Source organism: Eucyclogobius newberryi, unplaced genomic scaffold (assembly GCF_026437365.1).
Source record: "Eucyclogobius newberryi isolate DKJ021-1_F unplaced genomic scaffold, fEucNew1.0.hap1 SCAF_8, whole genome shotgun sequence".
Lineage (NCBI taxonomy): Eukaryota > Metazoa > Chordata > Actinopteri > Gobiiformes > Gobiidae > Eucyclogobius > Eucyclogobius newberryi.
The window spans coordinates 29,252,680-29,278,401 of NW_027316500.1; the positions used below are offsets into that span (position 1 = coordinate 29,252,680).

The 25,722-nt window shown below is 42.3% G+C and overlaps 1 protein-coding gene across 1 annotated transcript in view; it reads left to right on the plus strand.

Annotated features, from left to right (window-relative positions):
- LOC140351366 (gamma-aminobutyric acid receptor subunit pi) overlaps positions 1 to 25,722 on the plus strand; it is a 98,709-nt gene that overhangs the window by 65,673 nt on the left and 7,314 nt on the right. The window contains exons 2-5 of the mRNA XM_072437176.1: positions 1,813 to 1,925; positions 7,203 to 7,270; positions 9,309 to 9,526; positions 15,627 to 15,709. Of these exons, the coding sequence (XP_072293277.1) occupies positions 1,829 to 1,925; positions 7,203 to 7,270; positions 9,309 to 9,526; positions 15,627 to 15,709 (466 nt within the window). The 5' untranslated portion in view covers positions 1,813 to 1,828. The remainder of the gene's footprint in view (positions 1 to 1,812; positions 1,926 to 7,202; positions 7,271 to 9,308; positions 9,527 to 15,626; positions 15,710 to 25,722) is intronic.

Consider the following 25,722-nt stretch of genomic DNA (forward strand, 5'->3'; position numbering starts at 1 on the left):
AGAAAGTATACTGTAGTAAGTCCACTTTAACAAAATGCAGATGTTTCAACCTGAATATAAAGTTTCATTACGTTCAATGTCTCTGTCGATGTAAATAAAGAAAAAGAGAAATACTTTAAATTAATTTAAGGCATGTATTGCAAGTTTGAGCTGCCGATCCCAAACAAATAGTTATACATTTCAACATTTGCGTATCATAAGTTTCTGCAGCATTAGAACGCGAATGTAGCTTATTATTATATTGTTGGGAAATGTATTAGTTACTGCAGCAGCATAATTAATTCGGTATTAAGCCCAATTCTGCCTGATCCTGTGTGAAATATACTGTTTTTCAGTCGTTATAACTTAAATAACTGTTTCCATTTCAGGTCAGTGTTGGTTAATTGTAAATAATAGAGTTTGAATTGAATATGAAATTTGACAAATCAAAAAACTGTATTAGAATTTGAGCTACAGTTTGCTTTTTTCGCTCAATTCAAACTAATCTAAAAAATGAAGCGTATTTTGTTTTTCCTCAAGCTGTTTTCAAGTGAATCCTAGAAAATCCTTCTCTCCAGCTCAGAGCGGTTTGTTTGGTTTCCTGTGGAGTTGGACTGACTTACCAAGTGGTCGAAGAGTTCCCTGTTATCTCTTGTTTGTTTGTTTGTTTGTTTGTTTGTTTGTTTGTGTGTTTGTTGTTCGTTTATTGCAGAACGGTTGAAACTAACCCTTTCAAGAGTGATGTGTTTAGTTGCACACACTTCCTGGTTCTGATGTAAACGTTCTACCCCATTCATTTTAATGAGACAGCAAATAAAAACATAACATATACTCACTGTATTTGCCAACGAGTATAAACAATACAGCAGAATACAATGAAATACAATACAGTAAATCAATAATTAAGTCTGTGTAATCCCTCATTTGTCCAGAGAAGATTCAATTCATCTGGAAACCATACATTTCCAGCACTAATTTCTAAACTTACCTAATTAATGTATTATTTGTGAACTTTGAAAACAAAAACAACATTTAACATTTATTACATTGAAGAAATATTATGTACCCTCGTGATAATGTGGTCTAACGACTCGAGACGACGCCAGAGCCTCGTTAGTGACCAGACTCAGGTGTTACTCGCGGTCGAGCGGTTGTCGGGCGTCAAAACGGCCCTGGTTTTACATCGTTTGTGATGTTTGGCGGCTCATGTTAACTCTCCCATGGCCGAGAGCGATGTCGCCTGAAACCCAGTCATCCATCTTCTAGCACATCACACAACAACAACGGTCTTTACGTTACATCCGCACATTCTAGGCAAAGCGGTAATATCTCCATGGCAACACCAGAAAAGTCACAAAACGCCTTTAAAGATGTTAGATGGGGTTGGATCGTTTTCAATTCCTTGTCAGTTGGTGTATTTTTCGTATCGATCTGCTCATTGTGGCGCGGCCTCAATTGCGCTTAATTGACCTTATTCCTGTTGACCCTATTCTTGTTGCCACTTTTTTCCACTTTTCGCCACGGATCGGCACTTCCGGTCGAGCGGGAACGTCAAGAACAATATAAAGCAGATTGGTTTGTGTGCAACAAATGTGTTTTTTGTCAACGAAACTAGTGCAACTATTGAAAAAAGTGACGCTTGGTGTGACATTCGACAAACTCTGCACTGAAACTGCATTGGATTTAACATTAGAGCGATGTCATCTGAAACCCGCTCATCCATCTTCTCACATATCCCACAATAACGACGGTCCTCGGTCGTCTTTTGTCCCTCTTTACAAACCCGCACGTAAAAGCCCTGACCATAACCCCGTGTCTCTTGTGCGTTGCCAGGTTGCTGGAGAGCTCCATGCTGAACGCCGAAGTGAAAGACGGCGAGATCCTGCCTCCCACCATCCAGCGACTGATGAAAGGATACAACAAGTACCTGCGGCCCTTCTTTGACAGTAAGCAATATCTGCCGACGCGATGGACGTGCTTTGAACCGTTACCGCACACGGGCGTGAGAGATTCCGCGCAGTATGAAGGATATTGGTGCATGCGAAGGTTTACTGAAGTACTGGAGGATGAGGATGCAAACATAATAATAACGATAGAGCACAGTTCAAACTTGCAGAACGTTTTTGGGGGGAGTGCCATACTGTACTTGATCGCCACTTGACTTGGCCTCACTGTACGACTTTACAGTTAAAAGCTACAAGATGCAAGCGTCACGACAAGTCACAGTCACAGTAAAAGAGCACAAGAGGATTAAGGTTAAAGTGCTGAATCACATGCATGAGTTGAGCGGGAAAACGTGTATGGAAAACGTGTATGGTTCCTGTACACCGACATGGACTTAGCCGCTAAGACATGATCCAAAAATAAAAAGTATGAATCTGATTTAACCATATTAAAGAATTATAAAGGTGCACTATGTTGCTCTTCTGGTGGAGTGTAGGTCACGCATGTTTTATGAGGATATAAACAAAACAAAATTGTGTTTTTATTGCAGTGATGAAAACTTAAAATGTACTTCAATGAATGCAAGATATATTTGTTTAGTGCCAGACAAACTGTATACCGTATTTTATGGATTATAAGTTGCACCTTTTTTCATAGTTTTGGCCGGGGTGCGACCAATACTTATATTTATACTTATATACTTACACTCCGGAGCGACTTATATGTGATATTATTTGTTATTTTCACATCGCATTTCATACTCCAGTGCAACTTATTTATGTTTTTTCTTCTCTATTATGCATTTTTTGGCTGGTGCGACTTATACTCCGCAAAATACAGTATATGTTTTAACAAAATTGCGAGAAAGGTGTGAGCAAGCTTTTATTCTGAAGGGCAAAGAGTAAATATTGTTTTCACTAGAGTTTTAATCCTGTAATTGATTGATTGCTCCATAGTCTCTTTGTCGACCGATGGGCAATATAGATATAAATACGCTTTGGGAGTGACTGGGCAGTTTATCCGTCTTCACTCACAGTATAAGGATCCTGTTCTCTATTGACCTTATCCTGCCCGTTGTAATCTCACTTCCTGTCGAGAGGGAACTCCAAGTACGAGGGAAAAGTCTAAAATATGCTCTAAAGTAGATCGCTTTGAGTAAAATGTCCAATGTTCACGTGACCAACAAGTCAACAATGCACCCTATGATTCGCTGCGCGGTCTAAAAGCGGCTTTTTAGTCCGCGTAGAACTTATTATCTCCCGAGGTCGGCACGGCAGCCCAATCGGAAGAAGGATTACGTCGTGCGGTGCCCAGACATTTTAGTCAATTCGTTCATTCACCGGGGACGTCTTTCCTCGACTGAGCGGACTGCGGGCCTCGTTTTCACCGCGACCGTCTCTTTGTCTGAATCTAATGCTCTGTAAACGTTTTTAATCACAGCGATCCATTCGAAAGTCCATCGACAAACGCCCGCTCGCCGTCTCTTAGTCTCGCCGCCGGACCTCGGTGACCTCAGATCTCACGTTTTATCAGACGGCGACGCTCTTTCCCGACGCTGATGAAAAGCCACCGAAAAAAGACATTACAGCACCAAAACCACACGCCGCTGCCAATATTGTTCCGTTTATTTACTCACCGTTTCATTTGCAGCGACAACTCAGAGTCGACCAAGCCCCCCAAAAAAAACGCCGGTTCCCTCGGCTCCTCTGTTTTAGTCGCGAAGCCTGAAGACGTGATCAACGAGAAAGACTTTAAGTTTCAATCTGTTCGTCTCGGAACTTCTTACTTTGCATTTTAATTGTGTTTTCTCATTTTGAGTTTAAGTACTAAGTCGCAGGAGCTGAACTGAATTGCAAGAAACATTCACGTACTTGATTGTCGTCGTGTCCTTGAGTCGTCGCCGCGTCCTTGGGCAAGACACTCCACCCAGAAATAGCCGTAGCTGTAGAATGTATTGTTTTCTGTCGACCGCAGGGAAAACGAGTGAGAAAGCGCCGTCTGTACATGAACCCAATATAGCGTGACATTTAAAACCAAGTATAAAGTCAACTGCGGATTTATTGGTTAAAACGTGGGCTCAAAAGTGGTTAGGTCAGCTGTCGTTGAGCAATAAAAGGAGGTTTTGGGTCAATCCCAATCCCGAAATGGTCAACAATGATCTTCTAGCGTTGGTGTGCCATTACTTTGTACTTGTATTTGTGTAAGATCGTTTTGAAGTACTTAGATACTACGCCATCTTGATTTCCTCCAGATTTATTTGACTTTCCACAGACAAGCGCAAACAGTTGAATTGCTTTCATTTTAAAATAAAGTTTCAACACAAAGTTTGAACACAAAAACACACAAAATGTTTAAGAATTTTCCTGTCCATCAAAATCCTTTCAAAATCTACACAATCCTTAGTTATTTTAAAGGTTCTCGTTATAGTTGCCGGGAAAGTTCCACCAAAGACATAACTAACTATTTATTTAATTACAGGTGTTTTATAGCTTTTAAGATACCTTGCGCTCCCCTCTCCCCAGACCTGACATGTAACTTGGCCTGGTGCCGTTACCTGCTTATCTCCAGGGAGAACATTACGGGTAAACCAAACGCGTAGAAAAGCAGTTGGTGCAACCTCAAGAAAAGAAAAGAAAAGTCAGAAGGTGCATATTTAACAATGATTGACGACACTTTTGATTGTAAAGTTGGTAATGAGAGAAAAAAAATGCCAGTTCTTTGTCCGTTTTGATGCTTTTGAACACTAAATAAACTGTGCTGACGTCGCCACATTCGACCGGCCGTTTCCACTTCATTAACTCAAGCGCCCGTATTAACAGCGGCGCCATGACAGCGTTCCCATCCATCACGTTTGGAATGAGGATTGATAAGTGGGAGTGGGGAAGACGGGATCCAAAGGGAAAGTACCAAAGTTTTCCTCCTTTTGCGGTTTATCAAGAGAAACTCACTCAGTCATAGAAGGAGGCTCGAACTCTGCCGCCTCCTGCTGGTCATTGTGGGGTCTGTCTCAGTGTCGCAAAACATCCCACAATAACCTGACATAATGGAACACTTTCTGTACAAGACTCAGAATCACGTGCACAGATCATTATTTTACAGTCTAGTCATCGGAAACAGCACTTCTCCTCTACAAAACACCTTCTACAAAAGACAAGCGACATTTGTTAAAGAAGTTCAAACGGGTTCTTATTAAAAGGTGTAAATGGAGAATCACAAAATAAGACTGTCATGTCATTTTGTGCTGGATTTATTCTGTGTTAGACGTCGCTTTCTTGCTTAAAAAGTTTGCCTCTGACCAAATTTAATTATCTGCCAATGGGCTTGGACAAAAACGCACACAAATCCAGGCTCGGAGCGACGTTGTATAAGAAGTATGTGAAAGGCCAAAGGGGAAAGACACAGAACCCGTCAAGCACAAAATGAAGAGGCAGAATTAAAACAGGACAAAGACGTTCAGACACTTTTAAGAGGAATTAAGTCAGACAAACAAAAACTGCTGTGGCTATGGTGAATAGGTGTACGTATGCTAACGCTAACACCTTCAGCTACATGACGTATGCTAACGCTAACACCTTCAGCTACATGAGGCACAGACAGAACTGTGGTAAGTGTCTGGTATGTTAACGTAACATATGAACAGTTATTCAGATAACTATAGCATAAAGAACATGCTAACAAGTTTAGCAAAGCATCAGTTTTACCCCAAATCACTAAATCCATTGAATTCTTCTTCCTCTGTGTCACTTCTAAACAACTCCACAAACTCCAGAGGTAGAGGAAGTGCAGATTCTTCTTCTGCGTCGCTTAGAGCCTAGCGCGCCCTCTTGTGGTTGTCATGTGAAAATAACGACCAAAACTATGAAAAAAGGTGCAATGTATTACCTGGAAAATGAATAAAAAATAAAATCGGAGAAGGTTTAATATTCTACATGACATTTCAATCGGAAATTGAACCTTTAGAGAAATTTGATGTATGAGACAGCAACAACCTTTCAAGCTCGTTCCGATGAAAAAGAAATGAAAGCGTGTTCGGTGTTTATCGTCCCATCCACATGAATGTTATACCATGTTATAATCCTGTTCCTGGGCTTTTTCCCTTTGCAAACAATTCTACATTTCTTTTTCAATCAGTTGCAGAGTGCTCATTTGCATAAGCCTGTGGTTATGTAAGCCTCGTTTCTCTTACATTGGCAATATAGTACAGCATTTGTATGATTTTAAACAGAAAGTGGCATATCTAAGCACTGCATACAATAGTTTGGCTCTAATATGTGCTTTACTTACACAAGCCGCAGCCAAAGATCAAAAAGTTGTACTCAATAAATGCACCTTATTGTAATACAAATCTATGCCAACGTTCTCTCATTACAAATGTTCATAAGATAATTAAAGATTTGATTAAAACAACACTTTGGTGAAGCTTCTGGAGGCGACAAACAAATTGAAACGGGGCTTACAAAATGATTTCCCTTCAGGATCAGCAGACTTTATCGATTACAAACCAAGACTTTTGAAATCTGTCGGGAATTTAAAGCACATCAAGGAATCATTTCCCTTTCCAAACTGGACAGACATATCAAGACTCGGTGTCACTTTCTCTGGTGAAGTTTCAATATTCTGCATCTCCACCTGGAATAATTGATAAAAAGTCCTGAAACTAGAGGTGTGACTATGTTATGACTAATCTCTTCATCACTGCAATCATCTCAATAGGACTTTCCTAGTTTAATAACAATTAAAATTAAAAATATATTTAAAAATGCAGAATAAAAGTGCAATTGTCTCCAGCAACTGAGCTATTGCTACATTTCAAACACACACAAATCTGAACAAACAAACAAACAGATTTAATCACATCTGGTCCTCTTTTGGTCAATAAACAGATAGAGATGGACTTTAATCATCCTTGGTCGGGAAAACTCTGCTCTCCAGTGGATTTACACAAACTTATAATAACTTTACACTCATTCGTTGTTGAAATCATCCACTAAAACATCATAGAAACGGTAATCAAAGAAAATAAGGTGTAAATAACGTGTCACTTTTGTCTGTTTCTTGGTGTATTCAACTTGAAGTGCATTATTCTTGCCACAAATATGTCTCTGTACAATAGACACCACTACCACCAGTTTACATGCAGCACTTTGAGCACATCTGACAATATTGTTTAACCTTTTGACCGAGCTCGAATTGCAACCGTGCCATTTCTCCTCACCATGGATACGCAACAATCCAATCAGCCTCTTTCACACAAATGTCTTTTCTGGTTTGTTTCGCAGACGGCCCCGTGACGGTCGGGATGAGCCTGGACATCGCCAGCATCGACACCATCTCGGAGATCAATATGGTACGAGCCCCGCCCTCTCCCGAACCCCCCCGCCCTCCACCAACCCCCCCCCCCGGGCGACCGCGTGGGGTTTCTGCGCACGCTGCAGAAAGTCTCGGCGAAGCCCCCTGGAGCGCGCTCACAGCGTGTTTCCACAATAGGTGCAAATCCATTACACGCCCTCGAAAACCGCCGCGCGTGACGCAACTGACGGACATTTACGAATAAAAAGAACCGTGAAGCGTGGACTTGAAACGAAGCGCGGAGGACGTGCTGACGTGAAGCATTTCGCCCGGATTAGTTTTCCTTAGCGCGGAGTCCTGACGCTATCAATATCCAACAATGTAAAAATACACACACACACAGGAATAGTACACGTAAAAGCAGCACAGACAAAAGCCAACACGTGTCTGTCAGCATTTTAGTGATGCCTTTTGAAATATACTCCTAAAGTTGATTTGCTGATTTCCCAAGCCACTTTTGCCTCGCTTTATAAATGTTCTGGAGTGACGGATAAGAAGAGTCATAATCAATAACAAATACCGTATAAGTCGCACCAGCCAAAAAAGGCATAATAGAGAAGAAAAAAACATTTGCAAGTTGCATTTTTTGGTGGAAATGTATTTGATAAAATCCAAGACCAAGAACAGACATTTCATCTGTAAATGCAGTTTAAAATAATAACAGATGAGAGAACATGGTGAATAGGTGTACGCATGCTAACGCTAACACCTTCAGCTACATGACGTATGCTAACGCTAACACCTTCAGCTACATGAGGCACAGACAGAACTGTGGTAAGTGTCTGGTATGTTAACGTAACATATGAACAGTTATTCAGATAACTATAGCATAAAGAACATGCTAACAAGTTTAGCAAAGCATCAGTTTTACCCCAAATCACTAAATCCATTGAATTCTTCTTCCTCTGTGTCACTTCTAAACAACTCCACAAACTCCAGAGGTAGAGGAAGTGCAGATTCTTCTTCTGCGTCGCTTAGAGCCTAGAGCGCCCTCTTGTGGTTGTCAGTGTGAAAATAACAAATAATATCACATATAAGTCTCACCCCGGCCAAAACTATGATAAAAGACTCATAGAAGGGAAAGTGCGGTAATCAGTCGTATATATCTTGCTTTATAAAGCTTGTGTTGTGTAAATGTGTAGTCTAATTTTAACAAAAAGGGGACAATTTAGACTACAGTGTAAAACATTGTGATTAACATAGAGCTACTTTTGAAGCTCAATTTCAAACTATATGGCTGATTAAACTGCGTTAGACAAACACGTGGAGGGATACGACAGGTTTGCCTCGTGCACATCGTCAGGGCTTTTCAGTTAATCCTTTTATCCTCACAAGTGTCCTATTATAGTTCTCATTAAAGGGGGATGTACCCGTCAGCCTCATGGGCGTCGGAGCACACGTGTACTCTGTGCGCGTCCCAATTTTTAGATTCTCTTTTGCCTCGTGCAAAAAAGAATCCACCCGGACCCGGCGAGACGCGAAGCGCGAGTCGTAGGCTTCACAAGAGCCGATACTTTTGCTTGTAGAGAAAGAGAAAGTAGAAAGCGCTGCATGGCTCATAGTGGCATCAATAAGAGGAACAGTTAAGGGAGGAGACGCATTCAAGTGGTTCTGGATTCCCAGGCCTGCTTATGCCCCAGGGCAGCTGTGGCTAAAAGCACCTCACCAGCTCAAAAGAGAAACCAGTAAATGAGAAAGAATGAACCAAACTCAACAGTGATGTTAGTATACTTGTATTTCTTTATCATTTGCAACTGATAAACGTTTAGTTTTAAAATTGCTGGAGTTTTTCTGTAAATAAAAATTGATGCATTAAACCTTTTTCCTTTTCTTTGTACTCGTTCAATGAAAGGTGTTTTTATTCTGAAATCCATTCTAACGTGAGCTGGCATCACCTGATCGTCTCCATGGAGATATATATGTATTTCCACGGCGACGGAGCAAGTGGCCGACCCGATCAGGAACATGACTTTCGGATGAACAACGTGCCCGTAATCATGTGGTGTCTTCCCTGACCTTGTGGCGGGCGTTTGCAGGACTACACCGCCACCATCTTCCTGCGCCAGCGCTGGACCGACGAGCGGCTCGTGTTCGAGGGTAACAAGAGCCTGAGTCTGGACGGGCGTCTGGTGGAGCTGCTCTGGGTGCCCGACACCTTCATCGTGGACTCCAAGAAGTCCTTCCTCCACGACATCACCGTGGAGAACAGGCTGATCCGGATATTCCCCAATGGGACCGTCCTGTACGCACTGAGGTAAGACACGGTGCCTCTACTGGTTTAGAATTATACTACAGGCTGTACTTTAGAATTATACTACATATATACATACAGACTGTACTTATTCAGACACAGATGGAGAGGTTGTATTAAAAAAGACAAGACAATATATGAGAATATTACATTATAGTAGAATATTTAGAATTGAAGGAGGCACATTATGCTTTTTCAGGTACTTTGTATAGAACTATAACACAAGTAGTTTTTTACATTGTAAATTACAACATTGTTCTAAAACGGCTTGATAATAAAAACAGACCTGCCTCTTTTTAAACTGTCTAATACGTTGTGTAAATTGTGAATAAATTATCACAGACAAAACAATTCGACCTGGTCAATTGTACGTTGAACTTGGTAAGAGTTAACATAATCTTAATTATAATCTTAGGGGATGATCTTAAATTAAGTGTTAATTGTGCAATACATAGTTGATGTTGAGTGAAGGATTCCTGGTTTATTTTTGTGGTCTATTCTCTAAAAATGCATTATTTAAAGTCTTGTTCTTCCACTTACATTAAACTCAAACTATAAATCAGATGTTATGTCCAGACAGTTTCTCCCTAAATACTTTGTCCTTGTACTCTGAATAACAAACTCGTATCTTCTGCTGGTTATTAGTGTGACGTTCTTGCACTTTCTTGTACCACATCCCGATAGAACCTGTGCGTCATTTTCCATTTGAAACTTCACTTAACCCCCCCCTCGTCGCTCACCTGTGTAATCTGTTTAGCCTTGTCATCCCGCTATAGCTGCAAGTTCAATATTCCCGTAATCGCGTTTACCTTCCTGCCTCGACAAACAATGAATAGTGGCTTTGAGAGGTGGAGGAGAAATTGTTTGAGGGAGGAAGCGTGGGCTGGATTCTAGATAACGTAACAGCAGAGATCCCATTAGTTTGTATTGGATTGCGCTGGATTGTGAGACGCCAACGTGCGGGAACCGCTCTTTAGTCTCGTTTTTGGCTCCGATTGTCCTCCGTTCGAGGGCTTAACGGGGGCCCGAGCGTCCGGAACATCACGCGCTCTGATTAAAACGAGGGCGCTGGGTTCGGCGAGGTGCAGATGATCCGTGGGTGAATTAGTTCTGCTCTTTTAAGCTCGTCGTGACGGGCACAGCCTCCGTCGGGGATTGGAGAGGTGGGTCGGCAGCTCGTCTCTGGGTAACAACTTTGGGTTTAAAATTGAAAAAAAGAAATTGCTTTCACCGGTGGCAGCTTCGCAGACATGTGACTGTTCCAGCGCCAGTGCCGTCCCAGCGGGAGATACAGCGGCGAGGGCAACGATATCTGTGAAATGTGTTATCGCAGAATTATGTGGATTTGTGACATCATTTACATGGAATAATCTGAGCAAAACTTTTACAGAATTAAATTAGTAAATGAAAGGCATGTTTGGGGCTCGGTTTTAGCTATAGTATGTTGTGTGGAGACATTCAGTTTTATTATAATCTCATGTTTTAAAGTCCAAATGACAGAAATTCCTCTTAAGAGTTGAATTGTTGCACCACTTCTGTAGGTGACTGTGAAAAAATGATTTTTTGTGTTTTCTTTGTGCTTAAAGAAAGGAGTTTGAACTTTGTGCCAGTTTTTGTTACAACTGGATTGGTGTAGTAATTACAGAGATATAAACCATAGCCCAGGTCAACAAATCTGTAATCTCACAGCTAATTCTACCCGAACATTATTTTTTTGCCCTCCATAATAGAGATTCAAACCAGTGAACACAACTTATGAGAGAGCAGCTCGGTTTAGAAAACTTTATTTTTCCCTAAGGAGCAATTCAGAAAAGGATGTCATTTAGATTTCAGAACTTAAATGAATCCCTGTGGCTGGAGAATACATAACTATTATTATAACAGTGCCTTCCTTTACATCATTTGCCATCAGCACACATTTAGAAACACACCCTTCATGCAAATAGAGCCATGCATTTGTTGTGGACACACAGCCGAGTGGCAAAATTATCATCAAAACTTCCTGGAACAAATTATGGAGTTAAAAAAGAAAGATCCATCCATCCATCCATCTTCTACCACTTTATCCGGGGCCGGGTTGCGGGGGCAGCAGTCTAACCAGGGACTCCCAGACTTCTTCTCCCCAGACACTTCCTCTAACTCCTCCGGGGGGTTCCCGAGGCATTCCCAGGCCAGCCGAGAGACATAGTCTCTCCAGCGTGTATTGGGTCTTCCCCGGGGACTCTTCCTGGTGGGAAATGCCCGGAACACCTCCCGAGGGAGGAGCCCAGGAGGCTCCGGAACAGATGCCCGAGCCACCTCAGCTGGAGGAGCAGCGGCTCTACTCAATCTCCTCACCCTATCTCTCCGCGATCTTGTCCTTTGGGTCATTACCCAAAGCTCATGACCATAGGTGAGGGCAGAACGTAGACGACCGGTAAATCCGGAGCTTTGTCTTTCGACTCAGCTCCTTCTTTACCACAACAGTCCGATCCAACTGTCCATCTCACGCTCCATTCTTCCCTCACTCGTGAACAAGACCCCGAGATACTTGAACTCCTCCACTTGGGGCAAGGACTCCCCACCCACCTGGAGAAAAAAAGAAAGATAATATTCTCAAATAACTAGCCAAATGATACTGACAACAAGAGTCATTCTCAATCTGTGGATCAAGTCTGAGAACTCCTGTTCTGTTCATCTGTTTCCTAACAGCCCTGCAATGGGCCGACTGCAGCTCCCTCATCACTGACGAGTACCTGATTAGCATCTATCAGCCGGTGCCGGACTTTCAGATGTGTTTCACCGTTGTGCCATGTATGTTTTAATGAGGGAACACTAAATATGTGAATTTAGCATATGTCCTGTATCATATATCTTTAATGCCCCAGAAGAGTACATTTCCCTTCTCTTCAGCTAAAAACTAGACCATGTTTACTGATTCCTAGAGGCAAAATGTAAATCCATCTATCATATTTTCCATCCAGAAAATATGATTTGCAATGAGTGTGAAGCTTTTTTAGAATAACTTTGACACACATTATGTTTGCGAGTCAGCGCATCCCACTGCGAACACCCTGAGCCATATTTTCTCTGCTCTGCATCACTTCAATCTTGACCTCTTTTTACGGTTCAGACAAGTCCCCATTTTTAAAGACTTTACCGCGACAGAGGAGAATTCGATGGGGGCACAGACGGCGCAGGACTACTGACGACGGAGGGAGCGGGATGGGCAGAAGGAGGATTAGAGAGGAAGAGAGTCGTGAGGGATGAAAATCGAAGTTGATATTCACGGGAGAGATGGCCTCCTCTGGGAATTCAGACAGAAAAAGCAGACAGACAGTTACCGTACTGATGTCTTATTGCGCTGCCAAAACAACGTGGCGGCGAAGCTAACTCAAGGTTGGGCAATTAGAACTGAGCATTAAATTAAAGTGTGAGAACTCGTTGTGGTAATTTGACGGGACGGAGGTCAAAACACGGCCTCAGAGGTGAATGTAGCTCAAGCTGTTTTATTCCCTCATTATCGTCTCTGGTTAAGTCATAAAACATACAAGTGAGGTGTAAAATTACAGGCTAATTTTGAGGTCATGCTTTCCAAATCGCTTTAATCAAGGTGCATCGTCAAAGGAGCCGCCGTCGACAACGTTTTTAATTGGTGTTCAAGTTCTTGGGGTAGATAAAGTTCAACGAATCAAAACAAAAGAGAGGGACATCAATGCAATTACAGCAGGGTCAAAATGCCAACATTAGCTTCTCTCAAGCTAAAAACTTGATGATAGGACGGCGTTTACAACAAATGGTTCTGGCTGCATAAAGTTACCGTCTAGACTTTAAATTATGCAAATGTGTGTTTTTAGAGGTATATGGATGGATCTCACGTTAAATTTCAATTTGTTTTTGTAACGCCCGAAATCACAACAGCGGTTTTCTCCAAGGGGCGACAGGAGGAGAAACCAGTTCTTCGAGGCAGATAAAGAACCGGTCATCCGGAGTAGAGACTGTTTTTCCTGGCAGTTGAGGAGCAGACGGATCCACTGGTCATCTTTGTGCCTGAAGAAAAATTTGTGAACAGCGAAGAACAGTTTGCAAGGGAAATTAAATATTGTTAGTAAAAGTAGTCTTTAGCAGAGGATAGTGCTCAAGCTGCCATACTTCCCCAGCATAGTTGCTCCTAGGGCAGAGTAACTGGGAAACTGTAGGTTTATATTTCTGTTCCTAACTGGCCTGACCATGAGCCTTTTCAAAGAGGAACGTTTTAAGCCTGGTCTTAAATGAAGAGACTGTGTCGGCCTCTTTAACATGGACAGGAGCTGATTCCATAACACAGGAGCTCTACCTCCTACTGTGCTTTTAGAGACTCTGAGACCACCAGAAGGCTCTACCTCCTACTGCGCCTTTAGAGACTCTTGGGACCACCAGAAGGCTCTACCTCCTACTGTGCTTTTAGAGACTCTGAGACCACCAGAAGGCTCTACCTCCTACTGCGCTTTTAGAGACTCTGAGACCACCAGAAGGCCAGTATTTTGAGAGTGAAGAGCTCTGTTTGGACGATAATGTTCTAAAGCGATCCAAACTGATCAGATTATTTAACTTTTTGCCAGAGATTTATAGCTCTTTTAACAGTTCAAGATGAGGCAAGAGGCTAACGCTAGCAACTTTAAACTGACTTTTATGGATGGGCAAGAAGACAGGATCCTTCATTTTTAAGTGTAACAAAAAGTGAAAAAAAAAAAATCTAAGTTAAGGGCAAATGCCTATCCTACTGAACTAAACTTCTGTACCGAAATAGATTACATAAACTGACTTCACCGACCAATTCACAACACACATGTGCTCCATGTTGTTAAATGACTGCCTGTATTTCTAACTAACATCTAATCATTGGAAACATGAACAAAGCCTTAGCTTAGCTGCAGGAAAATAAGAATCATGCTTCCCGCAGTATTACCCAGCGGCCTCTAGAGGTCACTATAAGACACTGTGACTTCAGCCAAGCTTCAGCAGCAAAAGTGAAGAGAAAATGGTCTTATTTGGATATACAGTATTTCAAAACAATTTATGTATAGTTGTTGTGTCTCATGGTAATTTTAGATTTTATTGCATTTATTGCCCTGACCACACGCCACAAGGTACAATGTCAGAAACTTTGATCAAAACACTTGGGGTTATGTATTGTGCAAGCAATACTCATAGTAGCCATTCCAAGCAAGGCAACAGATTCACCAGAAAAGTTACATAGTACACCTTTATACTTTATGAAGTATCCGTGCTTTTTTATGGGGGTAATGCGACCTCAAATGGCTCCATCTCCATGCTGTCGGCTCATGATGGATGAGCACCAAGTTGAGCAAACAATTTTTCACTTAACATTGAGATCCTTTAAAAAGCCTAAAGTAATGAGCACAAATCGCTTTTCATGGATTCAGAACAGGAGTAAACCAGTCAATAATAATAAGACGGCAGACGGTTCCAAATAATAATTGACTCAGGACAAAACTTTTATGAGCGAGCGAGAGAGAAAAATAAACTATTCTAATTGGGTGATACTGTACTGTAGTGACAACGTGGGTCATGATCTGTACCCACTTTTTACATATTCTGTGTTGTGTAGGGAATTAAATGGTGCAGCAGTGTGTATGTTTTCACCACCAGCTTGTCATCATGTTTGAGATGTTTTGGCCTCGAATGTTCCACAGTATAGCATTTAACATAGTAATACCTGTCATAAGATGTATATTGATTTGTTTTTATTGCTCAGAAATACTCCAAGGATTTGTCAAATGTTTCTCACAATCACAATATGTATAATTCTCTGAGATGTGTTTGTTTGACTTTTTTGAGCTTTTAACCATGTTTTAACATTTCAGGTATGCTAGCTTTTGTTTATTACACCACGATAATTCCCTTTGCTGCTGGTAGATAGAGCGCTAACACAGATCCAGATGATTTGAGTTAAGTTGCCAAAACCAAGGTACTCAATAGCATGTTTAAAGGCCAATAACGATACAAATAATGCACAATACGTGTCCTTTAAAACACAATTTGAATTTAAATTTGACCAGTTTTCTCTTGAGTATAATCTCAAAATTTCACGTAACTTAATCCAAACGTCTCTCTCTTCCAGGATCACCACCACAGTGGCCTGTAACATGGACCTGACCAAGTATCCCATGGACAAGCAGACGTGCACGCTGCAACTGGAGAGCTGTGAGTTACACGCTGACGCCTGACGTGACGCCTGACGTGACGCATGACGTGACACCTGACGTGACACATGACGCCTGACGTGACGCCTGACGTGACGCGACGCCTGACGTGACGCCTGACGTGACGCATCACGTGAAGCATGACGTGAAGCCTGACGTGACGCATCACGTGACGCATGACGTGACGCCTGACGTAAAGCATGACGTGACACATGACGTGACGCCTGACGTGACGCCTGACGTGACGCATCACGTGACGCATCACGTGACGCATGACGTGACGCCTGACGTGACGCCTGACGTGACGCCTGACGTGACGCCTGACGTGACGCATGACGTGCCTGACGTGACGCATCACGTGACGCCTGACGTGACGCCGGACGTGACGCCGGACGTGACGCCTGACATGGCGCCTGACGTGGCGCCTGACGTGACGCCTGACGTGACGCATCACGTGACGCCTGACGTGGCGCCTGACGTGACGCCTGACGTGCCTGACGTGACGCATCACGTGACCCCTGACGTGACGCCGGACGTGATGCCTGACGTGACGCCTGACGTGACGCATGACGTGCCTGACGTGACGCATCACGTGACGCCGGACGTGACGCCGGACGTGACGCCGGACGTGACGCCGGACGTGACGCCTGACGTGACGCCTGACGTGGCGCCTGACGTGGCGCCTGACGTGGCGCTAAACGGAGCTGCTACATCTCAGCTTTGAGATGTAGCGACGTGTGGCTAGCGCTTGTCCTGGCTCTGATTTCAAATGTAGTTGATCAAACCAGACAATCAAATGTATCTCAGTGCGAAGAGAGACAGAAGAGTGAGTTTGCAGCGTTGGGTCGCGGAAAACAGACGAACAGGGACTAATCCTCGAGTGGTGTCGTGTTTGTTATAGTGCCTCCTACAGGTCGGACGACTCATTGAACTAAAATACAGTTAAGATAAATATATTTTCAATTTTGCTTAACATTTTAAATACGCAGACTGCTTTTTTAACATACTGTATGGAACTTGTAAAATATGAAGTGGGCAGGTGCATGTGGCAATTTTCTGGAATTGGATTTTAAGATTTTGATGTTAATTGATCATCACGATTACCTAGGTCATTACATAAGTTGCCTAAGTTGAGAAAGTTTAATTCCATAAAGCTGATCACACACTTAGAGAACAGGGGTTGAAAGTAAATGAAGGTCTGGGGGGTCTTTATGGTGGATAATTGTATCTTGGCGAGAGGAGCTGAATGGAACTGGGCTGATTCTGATTTGGTCTGGTTTAGTTTGGCATCAGCTGGTTCTTTTTGCTCTATAATCATCTGCACCTGAACAGACTTGGACGCTCATAGACCGGAGTCTCCTGCAACCACAGAACTAAACCTGCATTTATGCGCTCACGAGGGACTGGGCTTTCTGCAAACACACAGATTGTTTCTGAGCAGACAGTGGCGCAGAGATAACAGGGTTATTTCAGTTCATTCTGAAGCGAAACATGGACAGCTGATGTATTTGCATCATTGGGCAAAAAGGGGGATATTTCCGGTTTACCGTATTTTCTGAAGTATAAGTCGCACCAGCCAAAAAATGCATAATAGAGAAGAAAAAAAACATATATAAGTCGCACTGGAGTATGAAATGCAGCTGCAAGTGTGAATACAAAAAATAATATCACATATAAGTCGCTCCAGAGTATAAGTATATAAGTATAAATATAAGTATAAGTCGCACCCCGGCCAAAACTATGTAAAAAGGTGTGACTATTAATCCGGAAAATACAGTAATTATTATAAATATGGTCAATAATCCAATCCAACTTGATTTGTATAGCACATTTTACCAACACAAAGTCTACAAACACATAAAACAATATAACATAAATAAACTAATAAAAAATAAAAGACAAAGCAAATCAAATCTAATTATTTTTATTTTTACAGGATTTAAAACAGATGCCCTTCCTTTTCTCTCAACAATTATTATTTTCAATATAATTTTTTTACACAGTATTGACTTTGATTCAACTCTTTCAGTACTTAAAACTATATTGACATTCAAGGAAGATTAGGCAGAACGCAGAAGGACACGAGCCACTTATTGAACCCGAGGGTTTGTGTTTCCTTAATTCGCTTAATTTCAATGTGTTTACCGCTGCTGCGCAAATAGACACTTAAAAACAATTAGGCCATCGCTGCGTCGTCATTGGAAAACTGAATTAGCTGTGCAAGTCTGAGAACCATTTAAGATCATAAGCCCCTTGTTTTTTTAGCTCGCTGACCTTGTTATCTTTGGTTAATCGTGTACAACTGAAGCCTGCGATCATGCCGCTGCTATACATGTGCTTCTATACGAGATGCTGCCAGCTGATTGGATGCTGTCGGCGTCTGGGGTGGTGTTGTTCGTGTTGTTGTGTGTCGTATCATTTCTGGATCATTAGCTGAGAGAGCCTGTGGTGGTTTGAGTCGCTGCGAAGCGTTGCGACATCAGAAGCGTGACCTTGTTCGACGCGATGAAAAACAGCTAATGGAGTGATGTCGGCCGCGTGGAGAACCAAAGGAACCAATTAAAGCGTGTCAGACGTACGAGGAGGCTTCAATCGGTACTGAAACTCGCAAGAATCCGCCTCGTGTAGCGCCCCCCTCCTGCCAAAAAGTGACGCCAAATAAGCCAAAACGAACATGGCGGTGTAAACGAACGTACAGGCTTATTTTAGCAGAAATGTAGACGTGTTTGTTTCTTTAAAGAGCTGTCGGAAGTGCTTTATACGTTCGCGGAGAGGACAGATGTACAGTATGTGCTTTTCGCTCAACTAGATTCAGAAAAAGTTTGATTTCTTCTACGCCACTGTTTGATCGAATGTTCTGCCTTTGAGCGGAGCTGTCCAAGTGCTGGATGTTTTGGAGACGTATAGAAGAAGTAAGTAAATATGGCCTAGAGGAAGACCAAAGACCAAATTAGCTTACACATATTTACTATCATCTATTCATATTATTCTTAAACTATAAACAATCTACCACATTTTGCATATCTTCAAAACAACATTCAAAATATGATCCAAAATTCGATATATATTGTGGCTCCAGTTACCGTACAGTCTCAAATTTTCCACCATTTTGTGGCTTTAGGATTTCATAACTATACTAATGCCTGTGAGTCTGAATAATGTAAAAAAAACTGTTTATGCAAAGTTGTTTTATGTTGACAGAACTTGGGGAGAAATAACAGCGAATTTAACCATGAACCAGATTAAAACATCAGCATTTTGACAGCTAAAAAACAGATTCCTCTCCACCAGCTCAACGTTAAGATATGAAAACCTGTTAATGCTGCAGCTTTTGACACCGCTTTGTCCACTGCGGCAGGTCTGACCCGTTCTTCACCCCTTAAGTATAAACTTGTACAGTAAGTGCAGCGAGTCATCTTCTTTTTAATGCAAAAGTGAACGCTGACGACGGTTGTTTATGGAAAGCCCGGCCGCCTCGATCTGTCGATGTGAAATATTCAGTGAGTTCTGACAGTGCGGATAGTTATGAGGCCTTTGAGAGTTTATTTCGTACACTGCGGGCGTATAATTATAGTGAGATACAATGTCGAAGCTGAAAACAAGAAATTCTATCTAACTATCAATCAAAAACGAGAGTTTATTGTTTAGTCAGTTTAGTCACGTTTCCAAAGTACTTTTCTCTGTCCTCCATGACCATGAGACGTCTTTGTTCAAAGTTGAAAGAAATTGGCATAAATTAAGTGTTTTGTCATTTACATCTGTAGTCCTTTGTATTTCTTTATGTTATTTTATTTTAAGTTTTATTGGACAGGACAGTGTGAGCAGGAAAGACATGCAAGGTGGTTTTTAAACTACAAATAGCACAAAGTTACTCCTGGAGGACAACAGCCAAGTCACTCTCTGCCGTCTTTCACTGTTGAAAATAGTATAATCGTTGCCGTTTTCGTCGTTAGCCCTAAACCTCGATCCCCAAAACGTTGGAGGGTCAGTTATTTCCTGTCGGGGATTTCCTTCCGGGTGGTGGGTTTTGCTTGGGGGGCGGCGGCAGGGGAAGGAGACCGGGCAACACGACGCACCTTCCACATTTCAACTGCCCCGTCATGCAGCCTCAGCCTTTCCTTAGTTTCCTTAGTTTGCACTGCACCTCAGGCTCAGGTGGATAAGATAAGATAATATAACCTGCCACAATGGGGGAAATTCCAGTGTTGCAACCCCAATTAGGAACAGAAATATAATAATAAAAACAGATAACTTGGAAAACACTCTTATAATCTTAATAATAATAATAACAACACTCTTATTTACAGCTGTTATATGGACAGAACATTTTGCATCAGGGATGATTGATAGTATGTCACAGTATTGCACATGCTTATTTCAGTATTGCTCATGCTTATTTTAGTATTGCACATGGGTATGACAGTATTGCACATGCTTATTTTAGTATTGCACATGCTTATTTTAGTATTGCATATGCTTATTTCAGCATTGCACATGCTTATTTTAGTATTGCACATGGGTATGACAGTATTGCACATGATTATTTCAGTATTGCACATGGGTATGACAGTTACACGTGTTCAGGGCTGACAGTGTTTGTTATAAAGTCTGACAGCAGCAGGAGGAAAGACCTGTGAAACCTTTCGTTCACACAGCGAGGGTGGATCAGTCTCTCACTGAAGCTGCTCTCCAGAGTGGACAGAGTGTCCTGCAGGGGGCGACACTCATGGTCCAGCATAGATGTGAGTTTAGCCAGGACCCTTCTGTCCCCCACCTCCTTCACTGAGCCTAGACCCATTAGCTGTAGCCTCTGTAGCCTCTGTAGTGTCTGTAGCCTTTGTAGCCTCTGTAGCCTCTGTAGCCTCTGTAGCCTCTGTAGCATCTGTAGCCTCTCTAGCCTCTCTAGCCTCTGTAGCCTCTGTAGCCTCTGTAGCCTCTCTAGCCTCTCTAGCCTCTCTAGCCTCTCTAGCCTCTCTAGCCTCTCTAGCCTCTCTAGCCTCTCTAGCCTCTCTAGCCTCTCTAGCCTCTCTAGCCTCTCTAGCCTCTCTAGCCTCTGTAGCCTCTGTAGCCTCTGTAGTCTATATGTCCCAGCTCCTCATCACCGGGCCGGTCCAAAGCAGAGCCGACTCGTAAGACCAGGAGATCGCAAGCCGAGTGTGTCGTGCCCGATCGTGTCAGATCTCAAAAGCTAATCAGGGATGGGCCTGGTTAGTATTTGGATGGAGGACCACTGGGGCCCATGGCAACCGTCCAGCGTGTTTACAGCGTGTGTATCATGTACGTTCACGTTAAAAACACAGAAACACCACTAAACTACTGCATGTACTTGTACTACTACTACCAGCTATAACTGCTGCTGCTTGAAACGTTCAGCTCAGTTGGAAGTGAAAAAATGAAAAAAAAAAATCCTATCATGTAATGTTTTGTAACTTTGTGCAATAACGATAAAGACGCAAGTGTAAAACTTCCCTTTTGTACTAAAGCTACTGGCTCATGTTATGTTTGTTGTGAGTCTTTTTTTTATGTCAGAGAAAAGTCAAACGTTTCCCGCAGGATGATCCGAATGATCTTTGTGTTGTTACAGATCGTGTCACTCTCATTCCTACAGGCTTTAAAGGGGCTCCAGGAGTTTTCATGATATAGCAACCGTGTCACCTAGAGAGAAACCAACTGTAGTGTTTCTCAAACTGTGATGCAGCGGCTTTCACTTGTGGTACACCCTATACTGGTTTGGTCCAGTTTCCGTCCACCGCTGGTTTCGATCTTGGTGCAAGTTAAAGGTGGTATGGATGATTTTTTTCAGCAAATTTTTTCATCATATTTCCTCGTGGCGTGGATAAATCATTTGTCCTGCCACGTATCAATCATAAAACGCACCTACCGCTCACCTCCAGCCGCGTCAGGCTCGTCCCCACGTTTCCGCGTGCCTAAGCGCATGGATCTATCATAATATAGTTCCCTCAGTGTACGGGGCAAAATGAAGACGGAGAAAGACAGTTCGAGCTGACGCAGAAGTGGACAGAAATCTACGGTAGACGAGAGATGCGATGCGCTCCGTTGCGCTAATAAACAAACGCACGTGTGTGTTGTATCAGTCCGCACGGGGGAGTGGCATGTGCACTTCCGCCTGCGTTCTCAAATCGCCGAAAAATCGTCCATACCGCCTTTTTAAGTCTGCAATGTAATCCTGTTTGAGACCTAGTTTGAAACCTTCTTTGAGACCTGGTTCGGACCTGGTTGAGACCTAGTTTGAGACCTAGTTCAGACCTGGTTGAGACATAGTTTGAGACCTGGTTCAGACCTGGTTGCGACCTAGTTTGAGACCTGGTTCAGACCTGGTTGAGACCTAGTTTGAGACCTGGTTCAGACCTGGTTGGGACCTAGTTTGAGACCTAGTTGAGACCTAGTTTGAGACCTGGTTCAGACCTAGTTGAGACCTAGTTGAAACGTAGTTTGAGACCTGGTTGAGACCTAGTTTGAGACCTGGTTCAGACCTGGTTGCGACCTAATTTGAGACTTGGTTCAGACCTGGTTGAGACCTAGTTTGAGACCTGGTTCAGACCTGGTTGAGACCTAGTTTGAGACCTGGTTGGGACCTAGTTTGAGACCTAGTTGAGACCTAGTTTGAGACCTGGTTCAGACCTAGTTGAGACCTAGTTTGAGACCTGGTTGAGACCTAGTTTGAGACCTGGTTCAGACCTGGTTGAGACCTAGTTTGAGACCTAGTTCAGACCTGGTTGAGACATAGTTTGAGACCTGGTTCAGACCTGATTGCGACCTAATTTGAGACCTGGTTCAGACCTGGTTGAGACCTAGTTTGAGACCTGGTTCAGACCTGGTTGAGACCTAGTTTGAGACCTAGTTCAGACCTGGTTGAGACATAGTTTGAGACCTGGTTCAGACCTGGTTGCGACCTAGTTTGAGACCTGGTTCAGACCTGGTTGAGACCTAGTTTGAGACCTGGTTCAGACCTGGTTGGGACCTAGTTTGAGACCTAGTTGAGACCTAGTTTGAGACCTGGTTCAGACCTAGTTGAGACCTAGTTGAAACCTAGTTTGAGACCTGGTTGAGACCTAGTTTGAGACCTGGTTCAGACCTGGTTGCGACCTAATTTGAGACTTGGTTCAGACCTGGTTTAGACCTAGTTTGAGACCTGGTTCAGACCTGGTTGAGACCTAGTTTGAGACCTGGTTGGGACCTAGTTTGAGACCTAGTTGAGACCTAGTTTGAGACCTGGTTCAGACCTAGTTGAGACCTAGTTTGAGACCTGGTTGAGACCTAGTTTGAGACCTGGTTCAGACCTGGTTGAGACCTAGTTTGAGACCTAGTTCAGACCTGGTTGAGACATAGTTTGAGACCTGGTTCAGACCTGATTGCGACCTAATTTGAGACCTGGTTCAGACCTGGTTGAGACCTAGTTTGAGACCTGGTTCAGACCTGGTTGAGACCTAGTTTGAGACCTGGTTCAGACCTGGTTCAGACCTGGTTGGGACCTAGTTTGAGACCTAGTTGAGACCTAGTTTGAGTCCTGGTTGAGACCTAGTTTGAGACCTAGTTGAAACCTAGTTTGAGACCTGGTTGAGACCTAGTTTGAGACCTGGTTCAGACCTGGTTGCGACCTAATTTGAGACCTGGTTCAGACCTGGTTGAGACCTAGTTTGAGACCTGGTTCAGACCTGGTTGAGACCTAGTTTGAGACCTGGTTGGGACCTAGTTTGAGACCTAGTTGAGACCTAGTTTGAGACCTGGTTGGGACCTAGTTTGAGACCTAGTTGAGACCTAGTTTGAGACCTGGTTCAGACCTAGTTGAGACCTAGTTTGAGACCTGGTTGAGACCTAGTTTGAGACCTGGTTGAGACCTGGTTCAGACCTAGTTTTGACCTGGTTATGATCTAATTTAGGTTCTCACTTCCACATTCATCACATCAAAACTGAGACTAAAGTGAGACTAAACCTTGGGCTGAACCTGAATCAAAATAGGACTAAACAAAAGGATAAATAGTGACTCTTAGTCCCTGTCGAGGAGTGTTAGAACCTGCTAAACCGTGTTGTCGTCCTGATTTAGCTTTGGTTAATGTTGAGTGGATTAGTGTCCGTGTTGTCCCTCTTCCATTGTCCAGTGCTGTTTTGGAGCTGTAAAGTCGTCTATTTGAATGAGTCTTTCCCGTTTGAAATGCTCAAACTCACCACCGGTCTTGGGTCATTACGGGGTCGACGGGGATGATCAAATTAAACAGACAAATTACAGAGGTATATCCCACTCTTACATTTCACACACTTCCCTGGTTCTCTTGCTCCCCCTGCAGATGACTCGGCTAAATGCAGCAATTTGCTTTGTTATTGCAGCGTTTGCTCATTATATCTGCTGCTTTTAGACACGAGTATTGAAGTTAAAGTATGGCACAGTAATTGAAAAGAGCATTAAGAGTGGTGAGAAAAAAAAGTACTTCTACAGCTGATACTTCTGCGACAATAACAAAACGTGCAAACGAGTGCAGTTTTAGTACAACTACTTCTTCTACTAAGTTAAGTTGATAAAGTCTATTGTTCTTGAAATACATTTTGTCTTGGGTTATAGCGCCACCCGGAGCTGTAACACAATACACATACACACACTTATCACAAATAAAAAGCGCCACATGAATTTTAGGACGTTTCCAATGTGTTTGCACAAATAGTTCTAGAGAAAAACACAAGAGATGAGTGGATTGATACCAAATACTGATACTGACAGAAGTTTTTGATAGTTTTAGTTCGTTTTTGTAATGCATTGTTTATGTTTTATGTTTTTTGTAGCTATATATATTTATGATATTAGTTTAAGCTGCGGTGAAGAGAAAACAATGATGGCCAAGGTCATTTTCTTTAAAGTAGTTCCAATGAAACTTTAATATGAAACTCATGGGTCAGACCAATATTGCAATACTTTTATTACTCCATAATATTACTTGGTACCAGATGAAAAACTAAATACATAAATAAAAAAACAGGTATTGCCCATATAATACTAATCACTACTACTTTTATATAACTAGTCAAATTCTTCTAGTAAACGTTTAACATATCTTAAAATCAATTATATTAAGAAAGCATTTTCCTCAAATACTTGAAAGTCCAGATACTATACGTGTGTGTATGTGTATGTGTAGGTGTAGGTGTAGGTGTATGTGTATGTATAGGTGTATTTAGGTGTGTATGTGTAGGTGTGTACGTGTATTTAGGTGTGTAGGTGTAGGTGTCTTTAGGTATGTATGTGTGTACGTGTATTTAGCCGTGTGTTTAGGTGTGTATTTGTATTTAGGTGTGTATTTGTAGGTGTGTACGTGTATTTAGCCGTGTATTTAGGTGTGTATTTGTATTTAGGTGTGTATTTGTAGGTGTGTATGTGTATTTAGGTGTGTATTTGTAGGTGTGTATGTGTATTTAGCCGTGTATTTAGGTGTGTATTTGTATTTAGGTGTGTATCTGTAGGTGTGTATGTGTATTTAGGTGTGTATTTGTAGGTGTGTACGTGTATTTAAGTGTGTTTGTAGGTGTGTATGTGTATTTAGGTGTGTATTTGTAGGTGTGTATGTGTATTTAGGTGTGTATTTGTAGGTGTGTACGTGTATTTAAGTGTGTTTGTAGGTGTGTATGTGTATTTAGGTGTGTATTTAGGTGTGTATGTGTATTTAGGTGTGTATTTATAGGTTTCTTCGCAGCAGCACGTTCTCTGTGAGCCACAATAACACATTTTGACACATTTGCTGGGCTGTTTGTCCTGGTGATATTTGGGTTACTGCCTCTCTCAGGGCCGGTGCAATATGCAGGATTATTCTGTCGTGCTGCAGACTTTGCCCAATGGATACGTTTCCTTTCCCTTTTCTTTGGTGACACAATTTAGCTGACTGAATGTCATTATTATCTGTATTTTATTTCAACGACCCTCATTTCAAATACTGATAAATTGATCGAAGTGAATGTGTATTCAAATTAGGGCTAAAGGATATTGGGAAATACTTGAATCTACGTTTA